This window comes from Cladophialophora immunda (assembly GCF_000835495.1).
Source record: "Cladophialophora immunda strain CBS 83496 unplaced genomic scaffold supercont1.2, whole genome shotgun sequence".
Taxonomy (NCBI): domain Eukaryota; kingdom Fungi; phylum Ascomycota; class Eurotiomycetes; order Chaetothyriales; family Herpotrichiellaceae; genus Cladophialophora; species Cladophialophora immunda.
The window spans coordinates 1,864,454-1,891,206 of NW_015622542.1; the positions used below are offsets into that span (position 1 = coordinate 1,864,454).

The 26,753-nt window shown below is 54.2% G+C and overlaps 11 protein-coding genes across 12 annotated transcripts; 4 read left to right on the forward strand and 7 right to left on the reverse strand.

The window, feature by feature from the left end:
- The first annotated feature begins 782 nt into the window (after positions 1-782).
- On the forward strand, positions 783-4,815 carry PV07_02962. 2 transcript variants are annotated; one of them, XM_016389618.1, is made up of 3 exons: positions 783-1,161; positions 1,218-4,320; positions 4,487-4,815. In XM_016389618.1, the coding sequence occupies exons 1-3, from the start codon at positions 985-987 to the stop codon at positions 4,630-4,632; spliced, it is 3,426 nt and encodes a 1,141-aa protein (XP_016251520.1). In that variant the 5' UTR covers positions 783-984; the 3' UTR covers positions 4,633-4,815. The 2 variants fall into 2 exon arrangements, with proteins under 2 accessions (XP_016251520.1, XP_016251521.1); XM_016389619.1 differs by having other exon boundaries at positions 1,218-4,815.
- On the reverse strand, positions 4,166-6,454 carry PV07_02963 (uncharacterized protein). The gene is made up of 2 exons (XM_016389620.1): positions 6,265-6,454; positions 4,166-6,107 (listed from the first exon to the last, which is right to left on the reverse strand). Exons 1-2 carry the CDS (start codon positions 6,320-6,322, stop codon positions 5,308-5,310), a joined length of 858 nt encoding a protein of 285 aa, XP_016251522.1. The 5' UTR covers positions 6,323-6,454; the 3' UTR covers positions 4,166-5,307.
- A 125-nt stretch (positions 6,455-6,579) lies between these two features.
- Positions 6,580-9,894, reverse strand: PV07_02964 (uncharacterized protein). The gene has a single exon (XM_016389621.1). The coding sequence runs from the start codon at positions 9,698-9,700 to the stop codon at positions 6,758-6,760; it is 2,943 nt and encodes a 980-aa protein (XP_016251523.1). The 5' UTR covers positions 9,701-9,894; the 3' UTR covers positions 6,580-6,757.
- A 259-nt stretch (positions 9,895-10,153) lies between these two features.
- PV07_02965 (uncharacterized protein) lies at positions 10,154-11,480 on the reverse strand. Its single transcript, XM_016389622.1, has 2 exons — positions 11,050-11,480; positions 10,154-10,998 (listed from the first exon to the last, which is right to left on the reverse strand). Exons 1-2 carry the CDS (start codon positions 11,407-11,409, stop codon positions 10,273-10,275), a joined length of 1,086 nt encoding a protein of 361 aa, XP_016251524.1. The 5' UTR covers positions 11,410-11,480; the 3' UTR covers positions 10,154-10,272.
- A 431-nt stretch (positions 11,481-11,911) lies between these two features.
- PV07_02966 (uncharacterized protein) lies at positions 11,912-13,892 on the forward strand (the record flags this gene model as incomplete). Its single annotated transcript, XM_016389623.1, has 3 exons — positions 11,912-12,001; positions 12,061-12,437; positions 12,485-13,892. 3 exons carry the CDS (start codon positions 11,912-11,914, stop codon positions 13,890-13,892), a joined length of 1,875 nt encoding a protein of 624 aa, XP_016251525.1.
- A 739-nt stretch (positions 13,893-14,631) lies between these two features.
- Positions 14,632-15,396, forward strand: PV07_02967 (uncharacterized protein; the record flags this gene model as incomplete). Its single annotated transcript, XM_016389624.1, has 1 exon — positions 14,632-15,396. One exon carries the CDS (start codon positions 14,632-14,634, stop codon positions 15,394-15,396), a length of 765 nt encoding a protein of 254 aa, XP_016251526.1.
- An 876-nt stretch (positions 15,397-16,272) lies between these two features.
- PV07_02968 (uncharacterized protein) lies at positions 16,273-18,533 on the forward strand. Its single transcript, XM_016389625.1, has 2 exons — positions 16,273-17,012; positions 17,079-18,533. The coding sequence occupies exons 1-2, from the start codon at positions 16,459-16,461 to the stop codon at positions 18,178-18,180; spliced, it is 1,656 nt and encodes a 551-aa protein (XP_016251527.1). The 5' UTR covers positions 16,273-16,458; the 3' UTR covers positions 18,181-18,533.
- A 58-nt stretch (positions 18,534-18,591) lies between these two features.
- On the reverse strand, positions 18,592-20,543 carry PV07_02969 (uncharacterized protein). Its single transcript, XM_016389626.1, has 2 exons — positions 20,076-20,543; positions 18,592-20,023 (listed from the first exon to the last, which is right to left on the reverse strand). The coding sequence occupies exon 2, from the start codon at positions 19,959-19,961 to the stop codon at positions 19,110-19,112; it is 852 nt and encodes a 283-aa protein (XP_016251528.1). The 5' UTR covers positions 19,962-20,023; positions 20,076-20,543; the 3' UTR covers positions 18,592-19,109.
- Positions 20,544-21,007: 464 nt separating this feature from the next.
- PV07_02970 (uncharacterized protein) lies at positions 21,008-22,763 on the reverse strand. The gene is made up of 3 exons (XM_016389627.1): positions 22,453-22,763; positions 21,511-22,371; positions 21,008-21,458 (listed from the first exon to the last, which is right to left on the reverse strand). Exons 1-3 carry the CDS (start codon positions 22,453-22,455, stop codon positions 21,330-21,332), a joined length of 993 nt encoding a protein of 330 aa, XP_016251529.1. The 5' UTR covers positions 22,456-22,763; the 3' UTR covers positions 21,008-21,329.
- Positions 22,764-23,649: 886 nt separating this feature from the next.
- Positions 23,650-24,950, reverse strand: PV07_02971 (uncharacterized protein; the record flags this gene model as incomplete). The annotated part of the gene is made up of 2 exons (XM_016389628.1): positions 23,650-23,731; positions 23,794-24,950. The coding sequence occupies 2 exons, from the start codon at positions 24,948-24,950 to the stop codon at positions 23,650-23,652; spliced, it is 1,239 nt and encodes a 412-aa protein (XP_016251530.1).
- A 655-nt stretch (positions 24,951-25,605) lies between these two features.
- On the reverse strand, positions 25,606-26,334 carry PV07_02972 (uncharacterized protein; the record flags this gene model as incomplete). Its single annotated transcript, XM_016389629.1, has 6 exons — positions 25,606-25,620; positions 25,674-25,799; positions 25,848-25,999; positions 26,049-26,144; positions 26,196-26,233; positions 26,288-26,334. The coding sequence occupies 6 exons, from the start codon at positions 26,332-26,334 to the stop codon at positions 25,606-25,608; spliced, it is 474 nt and encodes a 157-aa protein (XP_016251531.1).
- Positions 26,335-26,753: the final 419 nt, after the last annotated feature.

The window sequence follows — 26,753 nt, forward strand, 5'->3', positions numbered from 1 at the left end:
CCTGTTCCAGAGCATGGCATATCACGCCGTGGACTTGTCCTTTCTCTTCCAGACGTACAACCACCTCTTGCCAGACAAGCTAGCAAAGGCAGTAGAGCAGATGGGACGCCATTGGATAACCTTCATCAACGGCGGGGACCCATGGCTCGCCTACAATGAGAGAGAGAGAGAGTGCGATGTGCTATGGATCAGAGACAATGGCGGCGTTGAATCGGAAGGAAGATGAGATGGGTCGATACGAGTGTTGGGAGAAACTGGGCGGCAATGATGATTGGTCAAGGTGCAGTATGGCTATTCGTGGTGAGGTTGATCCGCCGGCAGGGAATGAGAATGGAAAGAACATTGACTAGGAGCGCGCTATGAGCCTGTAGAAGTAGACGAGGGCCCTAGCAGGATTGTTTTCATCTACGGTCGACGATGGCGTGGCCTGTGGGGAGTAAGTACTCTGTACTCCGTACTTGGTATCTAGAGACGCAAGTCGATTTGATAGAGATGAATGCCAAGGCTGAGGGAGGCTTCAGGAGTCTCGGGAACGGAAGGTGAGCCGAGCCGCAGCAAAGCGGCGAGGGTTCAGTGACGTGCAGTAGCTGGGCCGAGAAGTCATTAGGCGTGGCGGCGCCTACGAGGCCCGGCCAAAGCACCTGGCTAAGTATTAGCTTGGCGCAAAGCGCCTCATTGGCAGCTTCTCCTTCCCCCCCCAGACGCCGCCCGTCGCGCTTTCGGGCACCAAAAGGGAAAAGGAAAAGAAACCAACGCTGATCGCTCTCCAACGCACCCATTGTGCCCGTCTCCTGTCTCCATCTCCATCTCAATCCCAATTCTACCTAATCCCCCATCACCTTCTTCGTCGCTTTCCCCTTTACTACCAGCGGACCCGGTGTCTCCTCCACCCACCATGTAATCTTTTCGAACGAAGTGACACACTAGAAGCCCTCTCAATCATGTCCGGCGAGAGGGAATCAACACCTATCCAATAACGACACGATGCAGTCATCCGCCATCACAGGAGCCCAACGGCCTTCGCAGTCTCAGCGTCGACAACAAGATTTCCCCGACGCAATGTATTCCCAGGCTCAACCTTCGGCCATGAATCCTACAACAAGCTCCGCCTCTCAAACGAGGTCGTCTTCGGGTTCTGGCCGCTCGCAGAGGAGCGCCAATGTGAGTGTCCCTTGTTTCCCGCTGCAGATCTCTGCTCTGACCGAAGCATTGTGCAGCCCGACAAGCAAATATCGCAAATAGAGAAGAGCGTCACTCATCTACTCGTCGCCACGAAACAATTACTAGAAACTTTGACACAGTGGTCGCGCGGACAGGCGCAGGAAGAGGAGGTGTCGGATGTCTATGTTCGGCTGGGATACGAGTTCAATTTGGCATGCCGCGCCTTCAATTCAATAGGCGTCGAAACCTCCGACCTCGGGCCTGTTCCTGATCTCTTGCGAAACATCCTCGAAGACACTCTGAGCCAACCCGCGTCACCCCAGGCTCTTGATAACTACTTGCCTCGCATCCGCGACATCATTATAAATCTCCTACATGGCCTCAAGAGGAAGCAGAGCCGACTACGCGGTCGAACCACGAAGGAAGCCTCTGCGACAACGCAATCGAGACCGCCTACTACTCCAGCAAGACAGCCTAGCATTTCGACAACAGGAAGCAATGAGACTGGGCTCACGAATATTCTTGACGATATACCCAGTGCCTCTGGAAGCATGCGTGCTCAGTCGCCTCAAAATAACGCAACAACCGACCAGCCATGGATTGCTGCAAACACTTCGGCCGTGCAACAGCCAGGCCGATCGTCTATAAATAGACACTCCATGCGAAAGGATGTCGCCCCCCAACTACCTCAATCTGATTCCGGCTCGACTATATCTTCGGGTACCCCGCAAAACCCTCCTAACCTACCTGTTTATCAGGACGTTGACCGGTCTCCTTCGGTTCCTCAGATCAATTTTCCGCATCCTCCTCCGCCCCCGCCGAAGCAAGCAGATGCCCTCACTAGATTACAGCGTGGCGGAGATCTGGAGAGACGGGCCTCAAGAAGGTTTTCGGCCTACCAAATTCAGAAGCATTTGGGTGCTTCTCCTAATGGTGTCCCGGTCATTCCCGCCGCTCAAAATTCCCCTATTCCGAACAGGGGAAAGGAAGTGCGCGAATCCCTGACTGCCGTCCGATCAAGAAGTTCCTACCAACAGTCAAGAGCAAAGTCTCTTCGTCAAGGAGATGTTTCGCCCAGCAGGAGCGGTACTGTCAAGGCGCCTCAACGCATTTCGGAGGAGAGAGAGGAGACCCCGGTCCTAACTCTGCAGGAAGTGCCGCCAATGAAACAACCCGAAGAGTCTCTCAATTTTGATAGTCCAACGGTGAAAACCCCGGATGAGTATCTTCCGGTCCCGAAATCCGATTCTGGCAGCGGAGATAATTTGCTGATGGGAGCAACTGTCAACGGCCCTCTCAGTCCGCCACCCGAGGAGTTGCAAGCAACAATATCACTCGACTCGCAAGTGGCGCTTCCGCTTCCCGAGCACAAAGGGTACGTAGATACAGAACAAGTCAAGACGCCCGAGACAGTTCAACGAAGACTACCTGAGAACTACACGCCGCCACGATCGCAAGTTCCCGCGTCTGATTCATCACCTCAACAAGGCAAGGAGTTGACTCTTTTCTTGCAGTATAGAAGCAAAATTAAGAAATTTGTGCTCGCAGACGGCTACGACGAACTCACTATTGCTAGGTTGCAACTTGCGTTCATTGAGAAGTTCGCGTGGAACACTCAGCATAACGGAGTGGACCTCCCCGAGATCTATGTCCAAGATCCTGTCTCCGGCGTTAGGCATGAGTTGGAAGACTTGTCGGACGTCAAGGACCGAAGCGTACTTGTGCTGAATGTTGAAGCGCTAGATGAAGTCAAAAAGCATATCGATGAAGGCATGGGCGGGCTTCAGAGAACTCTGGACGGTGTCCGATCATTGCTCGAAGGCCAGAGTACAATGATGCAGCGGTTTGCGGATCGACAGCTCGAAACCTCCAAGGAGATGGCAAGAATGTCTGCCATACCTGCGCAGCACCCAGCGCGGACTCCGACATTGGTTTCTGGTAACTTCACGGCTCCGCCGTCTTCCGAGTCCTCTCTGCAAGAAATACAGGGCCTTCGTCGAGAGATCGCAGTATTACGCCAGACGTATTCGACGATGTCTTCAGACTTTACTGCAGCCATGAGCGACATTAAAGCCAAGGCGGCAAAAGTCAAGGCGGTTGCTGCAGAGACTGCCAATGCCACATATAAAGGAGACGCTGGTCGGGCCCATATCAATGAAGGTAAAAAACAACTGTCTGACGACTCCGAGGCTCTTGTCAACCGCGTCGACGATCTGTCAGATATTGTCGAAGAGTTGCGCAAGGACGTCGTCACCAGAGGAGTCAGGCCACTTCCTCGACAACTGGAGGATATCAGCAAGGAGATCAGTGCAGCCGCGAAACAACTCAGCAAAGTCAAAGACTTTGTCAAGCGCGAGAAGCCTATCTGGACCAAGATATGGGAGCAAGAACTACAAGTCGTCATGACAGAAAGAGATGATTTGACTCAGCAGGATGAGTTGATGAATGACCTCGACGGGGACCTTGAGGATATTACAAGTGTCTTCAAGCTCGTGGAGGAAGCTACAAAGCAGCAGAACCTGCAGAACGCGAGCAGTGGTCGCCAGCCTTCTAGAAACCTTGCCTTTGACACGGATGTGGACCCCCACGAGGCCAAAAGTGGTATGCTGGATGAAGTTCGGGCTTTGCAGCCGAATCACGAAAGCCGCCTTGAAGCAATAGAGCGAGCAGAGAAAGTTCGACAGCGCGAGTTGGAAAGTCGCAAGGTTGGCGAGTTCCAACGCGAGGTCGAAAAGTTTGTTGAAGAAGGGAAGTTGAAGAAGACGGGCGGCATGGATGAGGTGGAACGTCGCAGGAAACTAAAAGACGAGCAGGCGAGGAAGGAGAACTGGGAGCGCCAACAAGCTAGAGCGGCTGAATTGGAAAGGAAACGGGCCGCCGAGGCGGCAGCGGCGGCAGCAGCAGCAGCAGCAGCAGCAGAATCTCCAGCCGAGCCGAACGGCACTATACAGCAGAATTCGGAACAGGAGATCTCGCAGGAAGGGGAAAGCGCTTTGCAGGACGCGAAAGAGGAGGATATCAAGTCGCCCAACGAAGCCTCCTCGTCGGAACCGGCCCCTGCGCCTGTGATTGATGATACTGCCGCCCCAACTTCTACAGAGGCACCACAGCTACCGCAGATCGGAGGGGACAGAGAAGGCGAAGGCGATCAGGGAGTTGGTACGTCTTTTTTCCGTGATTCTATGAGTGAGACTGGTTGATGGCATTTCCACGGTGTAATGCGACTACAATTTCTGATTCAACTTCTGATTCAACGTTGGTTGAAGTCTCAATCTCGAGCGTTTGTGGATTTTGGTACTGATTTCTGCGATTCTGTATTTGATAGATTCCTCTTCTCCCACTGTCGGCGCTGAAGCGACTGAGGACGGAGCCAAAAAGGACGCGAGCGACGATCACGATCACGAGAAAGCCACACAGGAGGACAACAAGGCGAGTGGGAATTGGTGGCAGCCCGCTGTCTTTTCCAGCTGAAAACTTTTAAACATTCATTGTCAAAGGACCTGTTTTCTGGTTGTTGGTTTGCATAATCTGGCAGGCGAGGAGTTGTGGACCATGAATGATTCTTGTTTTGTGCGTGGATACAGTTCTGACATAATTTTGCCCCTGCCCTCCGGCGGACAATTTCGATCTTTGGCTTTTTTGATGCTCTCAAAACTGAAAGGATCTTAGATTTCCTGAGCTGTTGTAGAGTCGTCGTCCGGTCTTGGTATATGACCTCGAAGCCCCCATTAGGTGCTATCGACCACTCTCGAGTTGGTGATGTCCTTGCTGACAAGATTCGCCATCTGCGGTCTCTAGACGTGATGTTCCTTTTCCTGTGTTCAGCCTTCTAGATTCCAGACCTAGAGATTCGTGGACCGTTTTCCCCCGTCATGTTGAGAACGCCGTTGTTGGTGGGAACAACTTGTTTGCGCAAGGCCGATTGATCAAATATGGAGAATCGACAATCATCCGTGGCTGGCGCTATCTCCGGATCACGGTTCCGTGAGCCACACACCACTGAAGGTTGGAGAGTACGGAGTAGTAGAGGCGATGTCCCGCTCTCTTTGAATCCGAGACGGTCAATTGTCCAGCAATACTGCGCCGGGACAGTGGATAGATAATCTGGGAGGATGGAAAGGAAGAGGTGACGCGCCCCTGCGTCTCTCATCCCGAGATTTTCTCCTCGGCCAGTTGGACGGCCTCCTTCGCCCTGACCTTGACTCCCTTGCTGAGAGCTTCTTTACTGAGCTTCTGGACGGGCGCCATGAAGGCTTTGGCGGTGTCGAGGAGGGCCGCTTTCTTGGCGCCGCCGTCGCCGCCGTCACCGCCGTCACTCTGCCCGGCCTCGTCAACCGCTTTTTGGGCTGCGCCGAGTTGGCCCGCGAGCTCGTCCACCCAGACGTCCAGGACGCGCAGCCTCAGTCCGTCCGGCACCTTGCGCTCGCGCGGGCTGAGCGGCCAGGACTCCAGGATCTGGAGCTGACTCGCGATCCGGCCTTTCGCGGCCGCTGATGATTCGTCGTTGTTCGGCGCGGCCCAGCCGAGCGCGATGTTGAACATCTCCCGCACGAAGAAACGCACGAGCAGGAGCACCTTGTTCATGCGCCACTGGTCGATCGAGGCCCATTCCCGACACACGGTTTCCCAAAAGGCGCTCGCCCACACGTCGAGCCACGGGTCGTGATGGTGGTGGGAGTGCTGGTCTTGACCGCTGTCTGGGACTCCGGAAGAGGCGGCGGAACGAGAAAGCTCGCGGTCCTTTTCGTCCATGATCCTCTGCGTCCCGGCCAGTTCGGCGGCGAGTCTCTGGACCGAGAGCGCGTTCTTGCTGTCGTGCATGTACAGCCCCACGTAGAAGCCGCGCCAGAGCTGGAGGCACTCGGTCGGCGTCGGTGGCGACGCGGCACTCTGTTCATTGAGGAATGCGAGGACGGTGTTGAGACACGCGCGTCGCTTGGATGCTTCTGCATTTTTCAAAGGGTCAGTGAGAGGACGAGCGCAAATCCAATGACGTTGGTCGACTGGCTGTCTGTGGTACGACCAGAACGTGGGCTATTATCCTCGCGGGATGTGGTCTCGAATATAGGGTATGCAGTCTTCTCATATGGAAGGGTGACATACCGCTGCTGGCAAGATCCTTGACCGAAGGAATCGTCGACGCCTCGGCGTGCTGGGCCATGGCTAGCTACTCGGTGGAACAGGTCTCGGGGAGGGAAACTATAGGGCGTGACTATGACGGAGGAAGTCGTAGAGCCCGCTTGACGATCTCAATACACCGTAAGCCTTCTTCTCGGAGCCGATGTGATGTGATGGGAAACAGAAATCCGACCTGATGAAAAAAGTTGACGATTCAGAGAGCCAATCGGAGGGAGTGGAGCCTTGGCGTCCGGAACGAGGCTGCGCTGACGAGGCTGGACAAGGCTGGACAAGGCTGGACAAGGCTGTAAATGTGCTGGTGCATCAATTCACTTTTATACGCAACCAAATATCCTTTCTTAGGCCGTAACCAGAAACCAAATCTCTAGGAGCAGCTTCCAAAAAACATCTATGTGTACAGAAAACGGAATCATCCACCAAAGACTGTAAATTCATCCGTCGTACTTACACCGCAACGTCAATCCACACTGTACGGTGACCTCGCGCATTCGGAATCGTTGAAGTCATCCACTTCTTCTGGGGAATCGTCTTCTGCATTGTACTTGGCGGACATGAAGCTTCCTGACAACCCACGATTATATTCAGACGACGGGCGACTGCCAGGGTGGCGCAGGTAGTCCATGTAGTGCTTGCTATTTGACTTGCCGGTCGAAGAATCCAGACCACTGGTGCCCGGCCTGGAGGGAGAAGGCGTGTAATCTCCAAACCCGGCATTTCGAGGGTTGACGGGCGTTTTCTCGTCGTCGGAAAAGTTATGGAGCCCATTCAGCCCGTTGGTGAAATTGCTGTCTTCTGGTGAAACGGGCGTTGCCCAGAACCCCGTCTTCTTCGTTCCCGACAAAGCGCGTTCGAGGGCATCATTGACATCAGTTGGTGTCGGCGTCCTGGGTTCAACATGATCATTGGGTTGACCGTGGGTGTACTGCGGGCTCGGCGATTCGGAGAGCCCTCCATTTGTGCGTACATAATCATCGTTTTCATCCTCGAGGAGTTCAGGGAGATGTTCAGGCTGATCAGTGCTCGTGTGGTTGAGATCGGGTTTTTCTTCTTCCGGTTCTACAAGTGTTTCGTCCTCAAGTGAAACTTGCTGATGGCCTTCTTGTCTCAACATCCCCTCTTTCATATTGTCCTCTATAGCGGGTGGCGAAGATGATGGAGCGGTTTGATTATGGTCAGGCGTGTCGTCAGGGAGTTTTGGTTCAATTGGAGCGCCTGCGGATTCTGTACCGCTCTTCGACGCATCAACTGAGGCAGACCGAGTTTGTTTCGGTGACCTGGTCTTGGTAGAGGTGGCGATCTGTGTAACTTCGTCGGATCTAGGCTGTTTCAACACCTGATCCTCAGCCGCGCTCGCCAAGTTCTCAGGTTTGCTCTTTTTGGGTACTTTCGCATTCTCAACAATCACAACCATCCAGACACCAATTTTGTCGTCACTTCCAAGCAGTGGCGTTGCAGAAATCCAACAAACTCTGCCTTGTCCAGCATCTTGGAGTTTGCTTCCACTGCGGGTTGCAGTCCCATCCTGTCGACCGCCAGCTTCCAGCAGCAGGTTAATCTTGGCGGAGACGGGGACACCGACGCCAAAGCTCTCTTTGAGCCCTTTCAATGTATTTGCGGAAGTAGCAACATGTGATAAGAATGGATGCTGGACGATATTGCCCACGCGTCGGCGTAGGATGGAGGATACAAAGACGATCCGGAGGGAAGGTGCTGGTCTGACGAGCATGTAGCTGTCGTAGACGCCTGGCAGCTTTCCTGACAATCCAGACCGTCCCGATTGACCTAGTTGCCAAGCTTTGTCCTCATCTTCGGCAGACTCTTCCTCTCCGTTATCGGAAGTCGCATCAGCATCGTCGAATACTCGTCGAGGAACCTTACGGCTGCTTGCAACACTGCCCTCATCATCGTCCCTCGATGTCGAAGTAGACCTCCCAGTTGAACGCACCACGATGGATTCCTCCAGATCGAACATCTCGCTTAGATCGCGCAATTTCGCCAGTGCTTTCGGTTTTTGGAGGCCCTGATCGTCTCCTCTGATTCCATTGCCGTGGACCTGTCTCTCACGTCTTTCGATCTCTCGTGTGGTCAGGTATCGTTTCAGCCCTTCGAATCCCTTTCCTCGTTCGACCATTCCTGTGACGTCCACCTGGGCGCCAATGTGATATTTGACGTTGCCTCTATCGTCGTGGAGAGGTGCTATCATCAGTAGGTTTAAGAAAGCTCTGCCATCTCTCCGGTAATTTAACAAAGTCTCGCATATATCTTCACCCTTCGCAATACTCTCTCTCAGCCGCGCCACCGACTCTCTGTTGGTTTTTGAACCTTGTAGAAATCGACAGTTTCGCCCAATGACGTCGTCAGGACCGTATCCAGTTTGTCGGTAAAACTCTTCACTGGCAAAAATGATTGGATTATCCTCCTGCTTCGGATCGGTGAGGCAAAACACTTCTGACAAGCCACCTACCAAATCCCTCGTAGGAGAAGTTCGACTGCCCGTAATCTCGTCTATGAGACACTCGGTTACCATTTTCACCAGGTTGTACGTGACGTACATCGGGAGGGCAGAGTCGACCATGATGCGGAAGGAGGAATTGCTTAGTTCCTCAAAAGCCCGGTCGAGGATTGCTGCAATAGAAATCTTTGCATTCGAAGCGTCGCCATCGTCTGAAGAGGGAGAGATTCCTTCAGCAACAGCATTCGCGTACTCAATGGCCTTGATGGCCTTCTGTGTTTCGAGATATCGCAGCAGAACAGGGTGATACTGCGGTCGATACCTTGTCAGAAAGGAAGTGAAGCGGGCCAAGTACTGGGGATCGCGGAGGAGAGTGTTGAGATGACCCGAAGAAAAGAGCAATTCTGAAAGTGACTCGACTGAAGGCGGCTTCGGCCTGGACGGCGGAGGAGGCGGGTGCAAGTCGAAATCCAGACCAGAGGAGGATTCAGAGTTTAGGATGACTCCAGCATCTGCCTCGGACATGGTGCGTAGCAGCGAGGATGGGTTGGTGCCCGGTTCTTTCTGTTCCGGGTCCGGGCGAGGACATTCTATGCGAGGTTTTGGAACTGGCCTAGATGCTTTCAGGTCCAATTCGGTTGATGCATGCGAGTATTTGGGTCGATGAACTGAGCTGTCTCGTTGTTTCAGGGCTGGGACTTCAGCAATCTCTGGTTTTGGCTGGGACTTGCGAACCACAGGCACCTTTGTGGGAGGACTCGCCCTGGGTTTGGTGATCACTCGGGGAGGATCCTTCACCGCACCGTTGGCAATGCTCTTCTGGACCGGCTGACTAGGTGGCTGGCTAGGGCGAGCAGCAGCGGTTGACTGCTCGGTGGGTGGCTTGCGAGTTTTCTTGGACCGACCGGAACGAAGGCGGAGGCTTTGCTTGATTCGCTCCAGGTCCATCACGACGGGACCTGCTTGAGGTTGGGCCTGTCCAGCTTATCCCACGACGGTGAGACCATGAAGAGGATGGCAAGGAGCAACGACGGGAGGAATGTACGTTCTAAAGAATAGATGCCATCACGACTATCAGCGGGCGGCCGGGAGGCGAAAAGCAGATGTGGTGGTCTGAGGAGTCAGTAGCTTCTTGCCTGCAGCTCCGATTCGCGAAGGCCACCCGATGACGATGGGACAAGTTGCGAATGCCAGATGGCGATCTGTTGCAGCTCGACTCGATCCAGCACATCAGCCATGGCAAAGGCGCCTCATGCAGGGGTTGTTCATATTGGACCACGCTGCAGCGCTCTGGCGGACACAAAAATAGAGATGGACGGGTCATACATCGCATAGGGATTGAAGTCGTGCTCGTCATGACTTTGGGGCGCAGGCGAGGATCATTGGCGGACTTGACCGAGGCAGACTACGATACTCCGTACCAGCTGTACGGGATACACCGTGCAGGGATCTCAGAAACAAACAAGCTGATGACCCAATAAAGCCCCTCGATATGAATTATTCCTACCCGAGCCCATCATCTACCTTGTCTTTGTCACATCTCTTTGCTTCAACCCCCTGCCATCCACCCGAGATGTGTGATGTTCGTCGAAGCTCGGCGGCCCGCAGCCGGGGCTGGGCAAAAACTTTCCGACCTGTTCCTGATATACCTTGTACTCTGGATACTTGCCCGAGGAGAGAAGCTCGGTCAGCCATGTGCTGGACTGGAAAAGGAGGAGGTAGGATGCTGCTCCAATCCCGCTCCAGTTGTACCAGGTTTCCGTGGCCAGACATGACCACAGGTACAATGTGACCCAGACGCCTTGCTCTGCCGCGAAGTTTGGATGCCGCGAATAGGCAAACAAGCCTTTGGTGAGGAAGCCTCGGTCCAGGTCTGCCCGTTCCCAGCCGCGTGGTACTTTGGCCGTCTGGCGATACTCAGCTTTGGCCGCATGGTAATTCCACTGCTGCTGGTCTGCCATGTACGATATGGCTACAAAGGTCAACATGATGGCAGACGCAACAGTGTCGACCACATTCCAGGATTGAATAGGGCCGTCATAGGTCGCCAGGCGTTCGGTCAGCAAGAGGACGTAGGCTGGTGCGGTAATGCAGACTAGGAGCAGGGACTGCGCCAGAGAGATGAACAGGATGTTGAAGAGGAACATCAACACAGGCCCGGCATATTCCTTGACGGTGGCCCAGCGGTAGTCCTCGCTGCCAATCGAATAGCCTCCTTTTCGATAGTAATTGTAGGTCAGTCGAGCCTACCACAGAAGAATCAGCATGATACGGAGGGCAGTGAGGGCTGTTCTTACACTCCATAGGAAGCTAACTACACATAGGACATCCAGTCTCGCTGTATGTACGCCGGCAAGGTGAGAATAAATTGCATAGTGCAAGTTGTAGACTGCCGGGAGTATTGACCAGACCCGGTCTACTTGGGAGTAGTTCTTGTTTATTTCGGAGACCAGAAGGAAGATGGGAGCCAGAGCCACACCAAAGGCAATGGCGGTAACGAGGGGGTTCGTGTTGAGGTACAACTGTTTCAAGGCTGCGGAATTGGTGATGGATGAAAAGAAAATGTTTGGGAGAGGCGCAAGCTGGGAGAGGTAGGGGGCAACTGTGTTGCTGTAGTCGGCACAGTCAACCAGGCTGAGTACGACGGGTAGAGACATTGTGCAGCAGTTGAAAGAAACACAACCCCAGATGCAGAATCCAACGGAAAATGTAAAGAGTCGAAAAGGACGAGGGAGAAGTGGTTTTGTTGATGAAGCCTCACCCAAGCCTGCGAGCAAAATGTAATGACGCAATCATTATTATTCTTTCTATTCTTTGTGGGGGACTAACCAGCACCGGGCAGCACATCAGTGAGAGTTTGTTACCTAGGTAAGCTTCTGGGGCCCCTAGGCTGAGATCTGGTCACCAATGACTCCAGGAGCTCCCCCCCTAAGGCCCAGATCCGCCCCTCTCCACTACCGCCAGGCTGAATGTCGCTGCGGGCGCCACTGCTGCCCCGACCGCCTATTTGACCAATGGATCACATGGTGCCGCGTCCGTCCGCAGTCGCCATATTTTTCAGACGCGTCGCTTCATGGATCTCTGCCTGCGTTCCTCTCTTCAACCACATACGCCAGTGACTCGTTGACCACTGAATATGAGTCTCGCCCAAAATGAGCCATGCCCGGTCAAAAGATCCTCTGCGTTGCAGAGAAACCGGCGATAGCCAAGGCAGTCGCTCAACACCTAGCAGGTGGCCGAGTAACAACGGTAAGCCAGTGCAAACTCGTTGGCCCTCACTCTTTGGCCGGTATCTCATGAACCTCTAGCGGCCCGTCAACGGCAACCAATATGTCAAGAATTACGAGTTCGACTTCCACTTCCAACAATGGGGCAACTGCTCGGTAACCATGACCAGCGTGCTGGGCCATCTGACTGGCTTGGACTTTGACCCCAAGTACAAAAACTGGAAGTCGTGTCCTCCAAGCCAACTGTTTGAAGCTGAAACAAAGATCACCATCGACAGAGACAAGCAGTCCATTGCCGAGAATATTCAACGGCAGGCCCGTTTTGCCAGAATCCTCTTCATTTGGACCGATTGTGACCGCGAAGGAGAACACATTGGCGGCGAAGTTCGGGACCAGGCCAAGAAGGGCAACCCGGCCATTGTAGTGAAGCGAGCCAAGTTCAGCAATACTGAAAGAGCGTGAGTGTCCCTCCTCTGTCTTGGATCTCCAAGACTAACCGCTCCAGCCATGTTATCCATGCGGCTCATTCTCCCATTGATATGGACGAGCGCCAAGTCAGTGCGGTGGCAGCCAGGATCGAGCTTGACCTGCGGATAGGTGCCTCCTTTACCAGGCTACAAAGTCTAGAACTCCAGCGTTTAAGCGACAACCTTCGAGACCAAACCATTTCCTATGGTTCCTGCCAGTTTCCCACGCTGGGTTTCGTGGTGGACCGGTACAATCGTGTCAGGAATTTCAAGCCCGAGACCTTTTGGCTGATCAAGCTGGTCCACGTGCGAAACAGGATCAAGGTCAACTTCAACTGGCGGAGAGTCTGGCTCTTCGATCGAGCAGCGGTGACCATCATATTCGAGGCCTGTCTTGACGCGAAATATGCCAAGGTCACAAAGGTTCAGAAGAAGCCAACCTCGAAATGGAGACCGCTTCCTTTGACCACTGTGGAATTGCAAATGCAAGGCAGCCGCTTTCTTCGTATGACCAGTCAGCAAGTAATGTCGGTCGCTGAGAAGCTCTACCAAAGGGGTTTCATCAGCTATCCCCGAACCGAGACGGATCAGTTTCCGCGAGAGTTCGACTTCAACGCCATAATTCAACGACAAACCCAGGACAACAATTGGGGACAATATGCACAGCGGCTGCTTGATGGCGAGTTCAGGACTCCGCGATCAGGTCGCCACAACGACCAAGCTCATCCGCCAATCCACCCGGTCAACTACGTTGCCAGCGATGCTCTGGATGCCCAGGAGAAAAAGGTGTACGAGTTTGTCACCCGAAGATTTTTGGCGTGTTGTTCAGAAGATGCCAAGGGAGAGGCGACCGACATCGAAATCCTCTGGGGCTCTGAGACCTTTCATACTCATGGTTTGCTGGTCCTGGAGAGGAATTACCTCGATGTCTATGTTTACGACAAATGGGAAAGCAGCCAGCAGCTTCCTGAATTCACTCTCGGCGAGACTTTTGAGCCATCAGAAGCAAACATGGTGGACGGAAAGACCACGGCCCCTGGGTACCTTACCGAACCTGAACTGATTGCCCTGATGGATGCCAATGGCATTGGGACAGACGCGACGATGGCCGAGCACATTGCCAAGATCAAGGATCGATCTTATGTCGACACAAGACGCTCTGGAGGCAGTCGCAACTCTGTTCAGGAATTCATTCCCACTACGCTCGGTGTTGCCTTGATTGAAGGGTATGACAATGTGGGCCTCGACGTCAGTGTCAGCAAACCTTTCCTCCGTAAGGAGATGGAGCTGAAAATGAAAGCGATCTGCGAGGGCAGGAAAAGTCGGACTGAGGTGGTCCAAGAAAGTCTGGAGCAGTACCGTGAAGTCTTTGTCAAGACACAGCGCGAGATCCAGGTTTTGAAGGCCGCGGTGACGAAATACGTCGTCAATGGAGGGGCGGAGTGAAGGTACCACAGGAGCCTGAAAGCACGCAACTGAGCCTCAGCCAGCAAGGGACCTCCTCAGCGATCCAAGTATTTCGGCATCGAGGGTTCCGCTCACAGAACGACTGGACCATTCGCGCGGCTGACCTCTGAAATGTGGGCTCGCTGGTTCTCTAGAGACCCTCGTCAGCCGTTCTTCCCTGCCCCAGAATCTGGAAAGGGGGATGAAAATCAACATCGACAAATCGGAAAATTCGACGCCACAATTGCTTCCCCAGTCTGACGAGCCTGTTCTTGCCGTGTGACGCCCATGACGCACAAATGACGCGAGGGCAGTCGGGCCAGTTGTGGCTATCCAATCACACACAGTCAGCCACAACCCGACAGCGGAGCCCTGATGTCTTGATCTGAATGCTTCAAGCAAGGAGTCTCGGGGTGGGTGCGTCAAGCATGATACCATTTTCGAGTGATTCGTGCTCTGACATGGCTGAATCGAGAAGGAAACACCAGTGGGTGATGCAACCACGCAACTTCCTCAAGTTCTTCATACCCGGAAGGCGGAAGGATCGCTCAAGCATGCGCTGCTTCGCACTGCCTATATAAGTCAGCATTCCATCCCTCCCCAGCTTGAACCTCGATTAACACGATTCAAGACACTTATTTCCAACCCAACATTGATAGGACTTTCTGTATCACCATTCAAACCCAGTACTTGCCTCAACCTCCTTCATACCTTGCACTTCAAAGGAACCCTAGCCGCAATGTCGAATCTCATCAACAAGGCCAAGGATGCTCTTTCTGGCCACAAAGGACATGATACGACTGCAACCAGTACCTCTTCAACATACGGCACCACAGGAGCTGGCGCTCATGATTCTGTTACTATCAACCGCATGGATCCCACCGTTGACAGTCGAACGGGGACGTCTACCGGCGCCGCTGGGCCACATACGTCCAATCTTGCCAACAAGTTCGACCCCCGTGTAGACTCGGACAGGGATCATCGTGCAAACCCGAACAGCAATGTTGGAGGATATGGTAGCTCAGGATATGGACCGACCACTACCACCACAGCCGGTCCTCATTCGTCCAACCTTGCCAACAAACTTGATCCTCGAATCGACAGCGATGCTCATCACCGCGCAAATCCACACAGCACCGTCGGAGGACATGGCAGCTCAGGATATGGGACTTCAGGATATGGGACAACATCAACCACAACTGCTGGTCCTCATTCTTCCAACTTCGCAAACAAGCTTGATCCTCTAGTGGACAGCGATGCAGACCACCGCAACAATCCCGCTAGCCGGGTTGGCGGCTATGGGGAGGCTCAAGGGACCTATGGTGGTGCTGGCGTGACCTCGACTGACCCAGGATATGGTACGACTGCACGGCCAGGAGGAGTAACGGGCATCACTGGCGCTGTCGGTCAAGGAACAACAACCGGTACACACGGTAGCACCGTGCATAACAGCAAGCTCCTCAACGAGCTGGATCCCAGAGTCAAGACGAGTGATGGATATTGAGCAGAAGAGAGATGCAGAAGGGCCAGGCATTGTCATGGGAGAATATTCTTCTAGAGGATGTCAGCCACCAAAGTGACGAGTTCCTCGAATGCAATTATTGATAGCACGCATCCTATACCCTTGTTTTCTTGAGAAATCAAAGTCTTCCACAATGTTCTGTCCAATGCGGTAACGACGATAGTCCTAAAGAGTGAGCGAGCAGTATTCGATACAAGAGTGCGCATGACTCTAGCACACCAGCTAGAGCATATTTCTCATCGCGGAAGGCCTTAATTTACAGGGTATTCGCGCTGTGCTTAGACTGCTTCAACGTAAGTTTTATCCTGCAATGGAACTTCGTCTCAGTGGCCACCGGGGCGCAAACACCAAACCTAGACAAGACAACAAGAGTATTGGCCCTCTCAAGGAGTCCCTGCCCCCTTCCAGATGAGTGTCGAAGGATGGCGAATGTGCTGAGCGAGATGCATAAAGGGGCCTGGGTCGAATAAGGCCATTGGACAAGGGACGAAGACAGGGTGAAGACTTGGAGCCATGACTAACTCGACACTCATCGCAGGTCTTGGGCCCTTTACCGCAACGGGTTCTACGTCGGACTGAGGGCAGCCCAGATTTGCTGAGCTCAGCAGTCTCCAGGCCGATACAGGTGGAACCAGAGTGGGTGAGAAGGGCGCTGAAGAGGCTGGAGTTGGGGACAAGAAGAGGATCCGGTGTGGCAATCAGGGACTGGGGGGGCATGCACTGCTGTCACCATTGGGTTGTTTGGGTGTCGAGCTCCACCAAAGATGCGCCCGTAGCAGCAAGGTGGCAGTGTGGGCGGACAGCGGAAGATGCCTCCAGCGTCGAGCGTCCAGACTAGGGATCCAGTGCGATCGTCGACCTTGAAATACGAATCACCATGGCACCGCGCCACGCAGGTTTCAGCTTTTCTGTTATAATGCCGCCCGCCCTCACTGCGCCGCCCTTCGACCATTACTTACTTGACGGTGTTGGCTGCTCCCAATTCCCAGTCGAGTGCTTCTCGACCGAGCTGCGTTCCTTGTCCACTCTGCCCTCCCAGCCACGATGGCGACCCCTCCGACGCAATCAGAACCCTTCCCCTCCTACGTGCCCGATGTAAATGATGTGCCTTTCAAAAGAGTGGGAGATAGCACGAGGGACCCGAGCCGGAGACCCTCTATCGTCTCTCGTCTCTCGAAAGCGCCCTCCTCTGTACGGTCTCGCACGCGAACGGGCTCCCTTACGCAGTCCTTCCTCGAGAGTAACCCTCCTCTGGGTATGTGGCAGGCCACGGGTGAAATTGGCTCCAAAATCCCTACCCTGCCAGAGATCAGGAATGGCGCCTTTGCCGCGGAAGGTTGGACGCACGAGGGCCAGATGGAACGTCGAGGGACGAATCCGCATGAAATCCACGCCCGAAGGGTGGCCAGGACGAGTTCGGCCAGCACGAGGACGAGAAAGAGCTCGCTTTCAGCAAATGCACCGCCGCCCATTGCAGAAGAGAGACATGAATTCTTTCCCAAAAGGGCGCCCACCATGGTGCAGGAACCACTGTTAGAAGAGGCAGTGGCTCCTCAACCAACGCATGGCGAACCAGAACAAATCGAGCAAGTCGAGGGGTGAGTTCTTCTCTTTCTGATTCCATTCTTATCCCACTCAGCGCCTGTTAACACCACCAATTTTAGCACGGAGAAGCACACCGAGACCGCGGAAACCCAAGAGAGAGACTCGTCAATGACCCCCTCGAAAGCAACCAGCGAACCGCAAGCAGTCCGAATCCAAAGCGGTCCAGACGAGACAGGCACATATCCCAATGGCTACCGCTTCCCCAAGAAACACACCTGGACCCAGTCTACCATGATCGGTCTCCGCGCGTTTTGGAAGTTCTTCCTCACCCCTTTCGGCTTTATTGTCACCATCTACGGCCTCAACATCGTTGGATGGGGCGCCATGATCTTTTTCGTCCTCCTCAAGGCCGCTCCGGCCATGTGTCACCCGTCTTGCGACGATGACAGTAGCGCCCGAGAGAAGTGGATTGAAATCGATTCGCAGATTCTCAACGGCCTGTTCTGCGTGACCGCCTTCGGCCTGTTACCGTGGCGAGCACGAGACTGGTTTTACCTCATGCGCTGGCGGATGGGGGGTAACGAACGCTTCCACCGCCGTCTCGCAGGCATATATCGGGGTTGGTACCGTCTCCCTGGGTCTGACAAGCTCGAGGAACATATCGGCCCTCCCCCCATGTACAATAAAGACCACCCACGAACTCCGGAAGCGCCTCCCCCCTACACAGAAGAAGAGATTGCGAAGATGGAGGAGAACCCTGCCATCCCTATCCCGGCAACGTCCATGCCTGAGCCGCCCCTAACAGGTTTGCGCGCTCGTCCCTCCAAATCTTGGACCATCGATTTCGTCGTGTGGATGTACATTCTCAACACCTTTTTCCAGGTCCTCCTTTGTGTTTGGATGTGGCATTGGAACCGGTTCACCCGACCTTCGTGGGGCACGGGTGTTTGGATTACGTTTGGCTGTCTGGTCGCCATTGCCGCTGGCTTGTGCGTCTTTATCGAAGGGTCGAAGGTCAAGAAGATTGAAGGCATTCCGGTGCAAGAGTACGACGTTCTGGAATCGATTGAGGATTTCCAGGAGAGAAAGGCCAAAGAAGATTCGAAGCAAGCGAAGAAGATGGCCCGGCACGAGCATCACCGCCACTTCAGGCATGGAGAGAGCCACAAGGTCGTGAGGTCGGAGAAGTTGAAGGGCCATCAGTGGTTCACCCGGCATTAGCAGCAGTTCGGATGGGCTGGATAAAAGACCGTGCACTTTGAGCGTTTCTGGTTCGTGGGCATTGGAAATTTTCGATCCAGTCTGAAAGCGCTTTGGAATCCCTGGAGGTCTCCGTTTGGGCATAATTGAAGGAAACGCGCTGGCCTTACAGGGTGTTCCACAGCATTCGCCTAGCTGGGTTGCTCGTGTCGGTTCGCACGGAGTTGGGTGCAAGACTCTCTCGCTCTCGAAAAAGTCCAGGAGGATCCTTCCTTATACCCTGCGCGCACTGTAGGTAGAGCCTTGGACGTGTACGAGGTAATCTAGCTAATAATCTATCGTCGTCCTTGCGCATATCATCTCTCCTGCCTTCCCTCTGCTCTCTTCATGTGTCCCTTTCTTTTTTCCCTTCACTCCCTCCCTCCCTCCCTCCAGCTAGGGTATCGGAACATGTGCATCCTCAACGCCACATCCACATCGGGGCAAGACAGCCGTGCCGTGGTGGTGCTAGGCATGTCGCTGCGTGCGCGGTCCACCGTGCACGTGGCGGGTGGTCGTCGGAAGCATACGAGGGCACATGGCGCTGTGTGCGTCGCAACTCGCAAATGGCCTCGTGTCTCCCAACACCTGCAAGCCGAATGGTGATTTCGTCGTGCACGACACCGACGGCCGGAACCTCGTATAGAGCCCTCGAAAGCCGCCTGTTGGCTTGTCTGCGCGCTAGACACGGCGACTTGGCTTCCTGCTCCAGGCTGGACTCTGCTGTCCGCTCAGCTCCGAACCGTATCATTTGGAAGCCCAAGATGAACGACGGAGGATTTTGGTAGCTTTGCCTTTCTTGCCGGCAGTTTTGTTTAAGGCGCTGGGGAAAGGGTCTCCGGATCTGCTGCTGGTCGCCCGTGGGATTGTACTGGACGGTGTAATGGCGGTTGCCTCTGTCGGCGGGTTTTTCATCCGTTCTGTCGGGGCTTGACCTCCCCTTCTTGCATGATGTAGTAGGCGACGGTGCCGTCGCCGCCGCCGCCCTCGCGAGCACGCATGCCCAAGAGCACCCTTTTGGCGTCTTTGTGTTCGTACACTGCACGGGTAGCGGCGCCGCGACCGGCCTTCCCAGTTCCGCTTCCCGGGGCTGGTCCGTCCGCGGTTCCCTCGACCGGTGCTGCTGAATCCCCGCCGTTGACGGTTCCATTCCCGCTGCTCCGCCTCTCGCCAGTCGGGTCAGGACGACGGACCCGGACACCCTCCCTCTCCGGCAGCTGGTCAAACACGCCACACAGCCTGGCCAAGCTCCATTTCTCGCCCAGGGCCAAGGGCAGCACGAACTCCCTTTGCACCGGGATTTCCGAGTCCTGGATGTCGTGCTTGATCAGGTACGTCTGCAGGTCCGGATGCAGATAGGCGTGCTTGGGAGGAACGCCGGATATGACGGGCACTGTTCCGCCCGGAGCGCTCGCCGGGGGTGTGGACGGTTGTGATGACGACGAGTTCCCGCTCCCCGTGGGCGTGGATGACCCGGACCTCGACGGTGAGGTCGACCTCGACGAAGGATTCGAATGCACGAACTTGAGGCCGTCCAGGTCAATCAGACCCGCCGTGGCGTTTGGGGCAGGAGGGGAGCTGTGGCCGGGGCACACGAGGTGGAGTTTCAGATCCGTCCACTCGTGCTGGTACTGCAGGTTCTGCAGGATGGTGATGGCCAGAGACTCCGAGGCGGTTTGGGCGGCTGAGTGGTTGATCAGTGCTGAGACGGCGGAGGCGGTGGCTGGCGTCGAAGCCGTGGACGAAGGGGTTGAGGAAAGCATGGTCCAAATGTGCGCGCTGCGTCTTTTTACTCGGGGCGGTGTTCTTGATATTTGGACGCCATCTATCACCGTCACCACTTTCCCTATACCGAGTATGGTGGGTTGGATACGCACTGATACGTTGAGTCGAGGTCGCAACCTTTTTTTTGGTCTCGGCCACCCGAACTTGCGCCGCGGCTGACCTTCTCTTTCTGATTCCCTTCTCTACCTGCTGCTCTTTTCTCCCTCGTCGCCGTTTTTTCTTACCACTGCCTCGTTGTTCGACCAGCTGCTCAAATCGCCCAGCCTCTCCGGGTGTCCCCAATCACAGAAAATTCCAACAGTTCTGCTGGTCGTCCAAGAAAAGCTGCAGCAACTCGGCCGTGCGTCCCCCGACCGCTGTGCGCGCCAGAAGTGCCTGAACAGTCGCCCAGGTCCGTCTCAGGCCCAGGATTAGGGAGAAGAAGATGATGGACAGATAGATGGATGCGCGGGTGGCCATTAGAAACCCTTTTTTTTGGCTGTCGTCGACGGTCCGTCACATCTCAAAAGGTTCTCTTGCACACGGGCGAAAATCAGTGGGTTTTTCCAGCAAAGCATTCCTGTCGGCGCAAAAGATGCGGGGGAGAAGTTCGTTTTAGCCCGTTGGCCTCTGATGGGAAAACCCCGTCACACCACCCTGTGTGCAGATCTTGCCCGCCGTGCTATTTTGTTGCAATGACCGGTCGACGCCTGCAGAATCAACCACATGCCCTTCGTTGTGCTCCAATGCGGGCACGAAATCTATCGAAGGATCACCTCGAAAGGTATCCAACAGTCTCCAAAGAGTGGCCAAATCATCAAATTGAGGAGGTGATTCGCAACCCTATTACCTGTGATATTCTCCCGTGGGTTGTTTCGAGTCGGTGCCTCCTCCTTTGTGTCCCAGCCTCGCGCCATAACTCCTCCCACCTGCCCACCGTCAATACGCCTGCCGACATACAACTGTATACGGTAGGTTCTAAGCCCGTAGATCAGGAAAGGATTGGATCTCAAGTGGACTCGCCAGGTCTCAAGAATGAGCATGAGCCTAGTTTACCACCTCTGAAAATGAATGCCCTGGAGCAAAGCAAAACCTCTAGGTCGTTGGACAGTTTCGTAAGCGTGATTAGAATATTATCAAAAGCAGCTGCTCCCTACAGATTTCTCTGTGCTCTCTGCAATGGTCCCCTCCTGGACGTTGACGCCATCGAGCCTTTTGTACATCTTCATTAGATAGATATACACACACTGTGCAGGGTATCTGAAATCAATCATCGCTGGCTTGGACACTGCGCCGTTTCTTTCCGCAAAAGCTCCTGGAATTTCCCAGCAGCACTCATTACTCAGCCCCCTTTCGGCAAAGGCAGGTCAACTATATACTCCCACCACGAGAGCGTTGATCACATGCCCTTCCTTCCAGCCTTGTTCTACCAAGGTCAGCTTCTCGTCCAAAATCTTGCCAAGGTATGCGATCCGTATGTTGGCTTTGCTGGGGACCTGTGTGACACGTTAGTGAATGTAGCAGCGGGCCGGTGTCTAAAGCTCTCACGTCTGTTTCATCCCGGATCCTCTGAGCCAGGGCGCTCACCCTCTGGCTCTTGCCCAGCAAAACAACCACATCAGGATCTCCGCGATCGCTAAGCCGGCATCTGACCTTAACCGCATCCTTGGGGACAGGGGCTTTGCCCTTGGCTTCCTTCACCTTTTCCTCGTTAGAGCTATCCTTGCTGCCGTCCAAGTGACCGCCCTCTGCCGCCTCCAATTTGGCTGCAAGGGTATCAATGTCGCTTGTACCGGTGACTGTTTGGGAGTCCATATCCGTGTTGTCCTCGAGAACGTCGATGGGGTTTGAAATGACGGCTTGGGGTATTTTATACAGATTGCCATGTTCATCATACGCCCCTTCCTCGAGCTTCCCGGTTGGGAGTGTCACGGAGAGTGCATCGAGAATCCCCTGGGCGTCGGCCAGGTCACCTTCATGCAGACATTGAATCGCCTGCTTCAAGCCACTCCAGATCTCTGGGATCCCCGTGACACGGGTCTCGAAGAACTCATACCTCTCCCTCTGTAACTGAGAGTGTGTCCATGTCCTGTCTTTGCTCTTCCACGGCTTGGGTGGCTGAAGCGGCAGGTTATAATGATCTGCTAGGGACAATTGCCGGTGCTGCCGTGATCTCGTGTTCTGGTTGACCGAGTCTCTGGGGGTGGACAGCGCCGATCGGGAGGTTTCACTCTGATGGATGGACAGACCTGAAGGGGCCGCGAAATTGCGCGGGTCGGGGTCGTGGGATGCACCATTGATCGCTGTCTGGGAGGTTATGGCCTGGGGGGAGTGTCGAGTCTGAGGAGGGGCATGTGGGTGTCCATGGTCTGGATCACGCGAGTCTGTCGGTCTCGATGCACAGCAACCCTAGGAAGCGAGCATCAGTCATTGAGCAATCCGACCGGCAGTCAGTGTGAAAAAGTCGCGGGGGGAGAGATGCTGCAATACCATGGTGCAGGTCAATTCATATCTAGCCCTGGTCCAGTCGTCATCAAATGATCTGAATCGTCGAGCTGGAAATGGTAAGTGTCATCTGCGGCCAATTTCACGTGAAGCGTAATGGGATACGGCAAGATGAAGGTCGGACAGGAACATGCAACAACCAAATGAGAAGACGCAAAGCCGCAAACGAGCGCACGGCCAGCAGCAACTGGGTTTGAGATACTAGAGCGCAGATGCCATAGATGCAGATGAGGAGGGGGATGGAATAATAGTACTTGTACTGAGACTGCGGTGGCTAGATGCATGAATAAACGTTTCTGTCTACCGACTTGGTGCGTGCGGCAAATCGACGGGGGGGGGGCCACAAGGCACGATGAGCCCTTTGAGGGGATAAGCGGCGAGGTGGGTGGGCTGTGCTGGAAACATTGTAACGGGCGTGCAGTTGGCCCTGCGTTATAGGCACGGGAGCCTGGGAGTGGGCAGCGCGGAGAAGGTACCGAGCAGGGCCCAGAACCACCTAAAGTCACCCCAGAGGCGCAGAAGCCCCTAGATCGATCAGGCTAGTGAAGCCTACAACCAACTAGTGAACCTCCTTGGGTGCTCCTCCCTCGCCCCCCAAAATAATCCCAGTTGCTGCCAATGGCTCTCTCCCAACCCCCAAACCATCCAGGCATGACGCCTCGGGGTTTCTCCTTGGTCCTTACCTCTCCACGGTGGTTGTGCGTACGTGGTCCAACACCCTACAATTCGACATCATACATCATACATCATGCATCACGCTGGGCCACAAGGTTCATTGTCATCATGCCTTGACTTTGTTGCGACTAGCTGAAGAGGCATGTGCATCCTTTCTCCCCCTCAGCTTCGCAAAGTTCCGCCAAAATCAAGCTTCTTGTCCCTGCTCGATGACGGATCAGTCTCACATGCCTGTTCCTGGTGTCGAGGAAATGAGTGCCGAGGAACAAGACGATTCCAAATAATAAAACAGATTAGATTTCTCCTCTACCACAGCAATGAACGGCGGCTAAAGTCTCAAGGTCGTGATATGGCCATTATCAAAAATCTATCCGTCCAACGAACAAGGGAAAAAAAAGAGACACCCCCAGCAATATGGTCATCTACAGATGTAAAGTATACACAAGAACGCGCGTTGGATCCCTCCTCATATGAGCTGCTTGTGAAACATGTGGCTGAATACGTCTTTCACCTGAACTCGACTGCCGGACAGACGCCCATCCTCCAGACCCCTGGCTGTCCCTCGTGCTTCAATTCGAGCTGCTGGTACCTGTTGCTGGAACATTAGCCATTAAGTATTTTCGGAGCAAAGGAAGCACGGAACAAACTCACTTCTCGCTCTTGGAGTGGAAATAGATGCCACTCACTCTCCCCTCGATCTGATTAAAGCAGATGTAGTAGAAACCTTCGAAACTGGCTCCCTGGATGGACTTCAACTTGTAGTCGGGGACCAGAAAATGCTCCTTCCACCTCATGAAGATGTAGTCTTGCTGCCACCAGTTTTCGTGGTTCATGGGGTATACAAAGTTGATGTTGCGCTTCGCGTGCAGACTGAGCGGTCGCCATGCGGGAAACCGAGCCCAGTGCGTCAGGTCGGTCTTGTCGCTCGCGCCCCATGCGGGATCCCGCGTCCTGAAGCTATACTTCTGGTTTGGTCCGCCGATGATCTCGCCGGTGAAGAAGGTGGTCAGGGTTGGATGATCCGGGGTCAAGCCACAGATCTGAAGATATCCCGACATGCTGCACTGTTCGATGTCCACGGTCAGAATGGTCACTTCGACGTTGTAGACCTGCCGGTCGGACTGCTGAGTGCCTTTGAACTTGGAATAGGGCTGGAACGTTGCCGAGGGATACTGTGGTCGAAGTCGCCGTTGAGAAAAGTCCCATTCCTTCAAATCGTTGTTCGACCATTCCAGTTCTTGGTCGATCCCCGGGTTGCCGGAATGGTCCCCAGCTCGAGGAAAGCCCCCAGCTCGGTCGTTCGCAGACGACATCAGCGGAGGCGACCATGTGCCCAGCTCGCCCTGGCCGCTCTGTTGCCCTATCTCATCCGCTGGGACCATCGTGTCACAGATATCTTGTCGAGTATTGCCTTGCGACATGACGGGTGTGGTAACCATCGCATCAAATCGACCCGTCTCTCGCTCGCCATCGTCCTCCACGCGCTCGCTCAAGCCCAGGTCATCATCGATACCACCTATCATAGGTGTCTCGCTGGCGCCCTCGGCGTGAATTTTCTCTTCGAAACTTGGCGGGGTGGTATACATAGTCTCTTCTTGCATCTGGGCCATGCCGGCAGCGGTGTTGTCGCTGACAGGTCGCCGATCGATTACATCTCCGCCAAGTATCTGCTGCGCGACTAGACGCCTTGTGGCCTCATTCCCGTCATTCTCTGGAGGTGGGGTCAATGGAGCAGGGCACGCGACATTGGATTGAGTTATCTCGGAGTCGTGAGGACCAAACGACGTATCGGGCGCATGGGTTGGCATTGAAAGGTGAGAGACCGGAAGGTTATCATATGGAGAGCGGATAGTGGAAATGGTGGAGCGTTGGGAGAGAGGCGCGGAGGGATAGAATCGCCAGGGAAATCGCAAGACGAGGGAATACAAACCCCTTCGTCAGAGCACGAGATACATGAGAGGAGAATGATGAGATGGACGGAGAACAGTGGACGGGTGGATGGCAGCGGGAATCTAGTCGATTGGAGACGCACTCGCTCAAGTCCATCGACGACCCAATTTTTGTTGAACTAAAACTCCCGCCCCGGCTTTCGGAGGTTCCTCGCCTTTTGCGGGGTACAAGTCGTTGAAGCAGTGTGCCATGCTTCACAAACATTGTCGTGAGCTCTTTCTCTCATGCTGACGTCCTTGCACCAGAGACTCCTTGGTTTCACGCATCCCAACTGACCAGAGGTGATCATTGTCGGATCGCAGTGTTCTATATGCAACCAACTGCTTACGGCTTCCGCCAGCCGACACCCCGTCCGGAAGTCATTGTATGATGTTTTCTTCCAGATCAAGACTTCTTCCCCAGTCCGATTTCACGGACTCCTGCTTCGAGTGAGGTTGATGCTCAACTGGCTTCGATGCGTGGGGATTCGGCGTCTATTAGGTATTGAAGATACGGGTCACAGACAGGTTGATTTTAGATGGGTTTGATCTGCGGTTCATTTGCTTAGCATGTCTTTCAACCCCCCATAGATAGCAGCTTACCTTGAAGTGGAGAGATATCAGAGAGAAGACCAAAGCTTTGAGATCCTGCACCAGGTAATAGAACACGCGCAGTCCTTCTGGGTCGGCTGAATCCGTCACGTCTCCCAGAGAACCAATCTTCGCCGTCTGTCCCCCGTCAGTCTAGTCGCAACCAATGTAGAAAGTCCCACCCACCTCAAATTGAATGTGATCGTTTCCTAACCTGATCTCCAGCTCTTGTCTCCCATCTTTGTTCTTTTGTGGCCATCGGGAATCGTCCTCCTTCATGATCTCGCTGTCTTTGATGATGCGCTTGATTTCGGAAACGAGGAGAGAGCTCACACACACTAGACACACGTCAGAAGCCACACGCGACGCCGAAGGTACAGTCCGTACTCTCTTTGCGAATGAGGGAATCATTGCGATAATTGGAGTTGTTTGCATATCTCGCTGTGGCACTGCGGCCGTCTCCAATCACTCTGAAGTCAAACTCTGGCCAGCTGTGAGTGAAAGCCACACCTGGGAGAATTGAGCTCTTCGCACCTAGAAATTCATGGCCAAATCTGCCGGAATGGCCAGAGCTGCGCATGGTCAGTACCTCAGGAGAATGCAAGCGCAGGAACTCAAATCCGTACTAGTATCGCACGTAGAATGGCTCATTTATGTCCTTCAAGTTCGCCATTCCAGACAATCAGTTCGGCATAGACACGAGCTCAAGGGCTGACGAGGCAAGAGTGGGCAATGCTGTGTAGCAAGTGGTGGTAGTCTCCCTTGAGCGTCAACTTGGCAGGTATTAAAGACGAGGAAAAACTGCGTGGGGGCTCACGTGCAATTGACCAGGCAAGCGCCGCTTTCATAACCTCCGAGCCTCGTCGCCACTTCCATGCATGCCCTCTGACACCCACTGTGTAATTAATAACACCCATTCATTCCAGTTAATTAAACACGCACTCAGTGCACGCGGCATCTCACCATCGCCATGTTCTGTGAACCTTCCGAACCTAGCACAAGTACCGAGTCCTCGTGTTGTCCACGGCTCCCTCAATATTCAATCTACCCGCCGAGCCCTCGGTGCAATCCCAGGATCGAGTGTTTTCCGAG

Coding starts and splice junctions, on each gene's coding strand:
- PV07_02962 (XM_016389618.1), top strand. CDS start 985: ATGCAGTCATCCGCCATCACAGGAGCCCAACGGCCTTCGCAGTCTCAG. Junction 1,162..1,217: donor GCTCGCAGAGGAGCGCCAAT/GTGAGTGTCCCT, acceptor AGCATTGTGCAG/CCCGACAAGCAAATATCGCA. Junction 4,321..4,486: donor CGAAGGCGATCAGGGAGTTG/GTACGTCTTTTT, acceptor TGTATTTGATAG/ATTCCTCTTCTCCCACTGTC.
- PV07_02963 (XM_016389620.1), bottom strand. CDS start 6,322: ATGGCCCAGCACGCCGAGGCGTCGACGATTCCTTCGGTCAAGGATCTT. Junction 6,108..6,264: donor CAAGGATCTTGCCAGCAGCG/GTATGTCACCCT, acceptor TGAAAAATGCAG/AAGCATCCAAGCGACGCGCG.
- PV07_02964 (XM_016389621.1), bottom strand. CDS start 9,700: ATGGACCTGGAGCGAATCAAGCAAAGCCTCCGCCTTCGTTCCGGTCGG.
- PV07_02965 (XM_016389622.1), bottom strand. CDS start 11,409: ATGTCTCTACCCGTCGTACTCAGCCTGGTTGACTGTGCCGACTACAGC. Junction 10,999..11,049: donor TAGTTAGCTTCCTATGGAGT/GTAAGAACAGCC, acceptor CTTCTGTGGTAG/GCTCGACTGACCTACAATTA.
- PV07_02968 (XM_016389625.1), top strand. CDS start 16,459: ATGGCGACCCCTCCGACGCAATCAGAACCCTTCCCCTCCTACGTGCCC. Junction 17,013..17,078: donor CAAATCGAGCAAGTCGAGGG/GTGAGTTCTTCT, acceptor CACCAATTTTAG/CACGGAGAAGCACACCGAGA.
- PV07_02969 (XM_016389626.1), bottom strand. CDS start 19,961: ATGCTTTCCTCAACCCCTTCGTCCACGGCTTCGACGCCAGCCACCGCC.
- PV07_02970 (XM_016389627.1), bottom strand. Junction 21,459..21,510: donor GGATCCGGGATGAAACAGAC/GTGAGAGCTTTA, acceptor CGTGTCACACAG/GTCCCCAGCAAAGCCAACAT.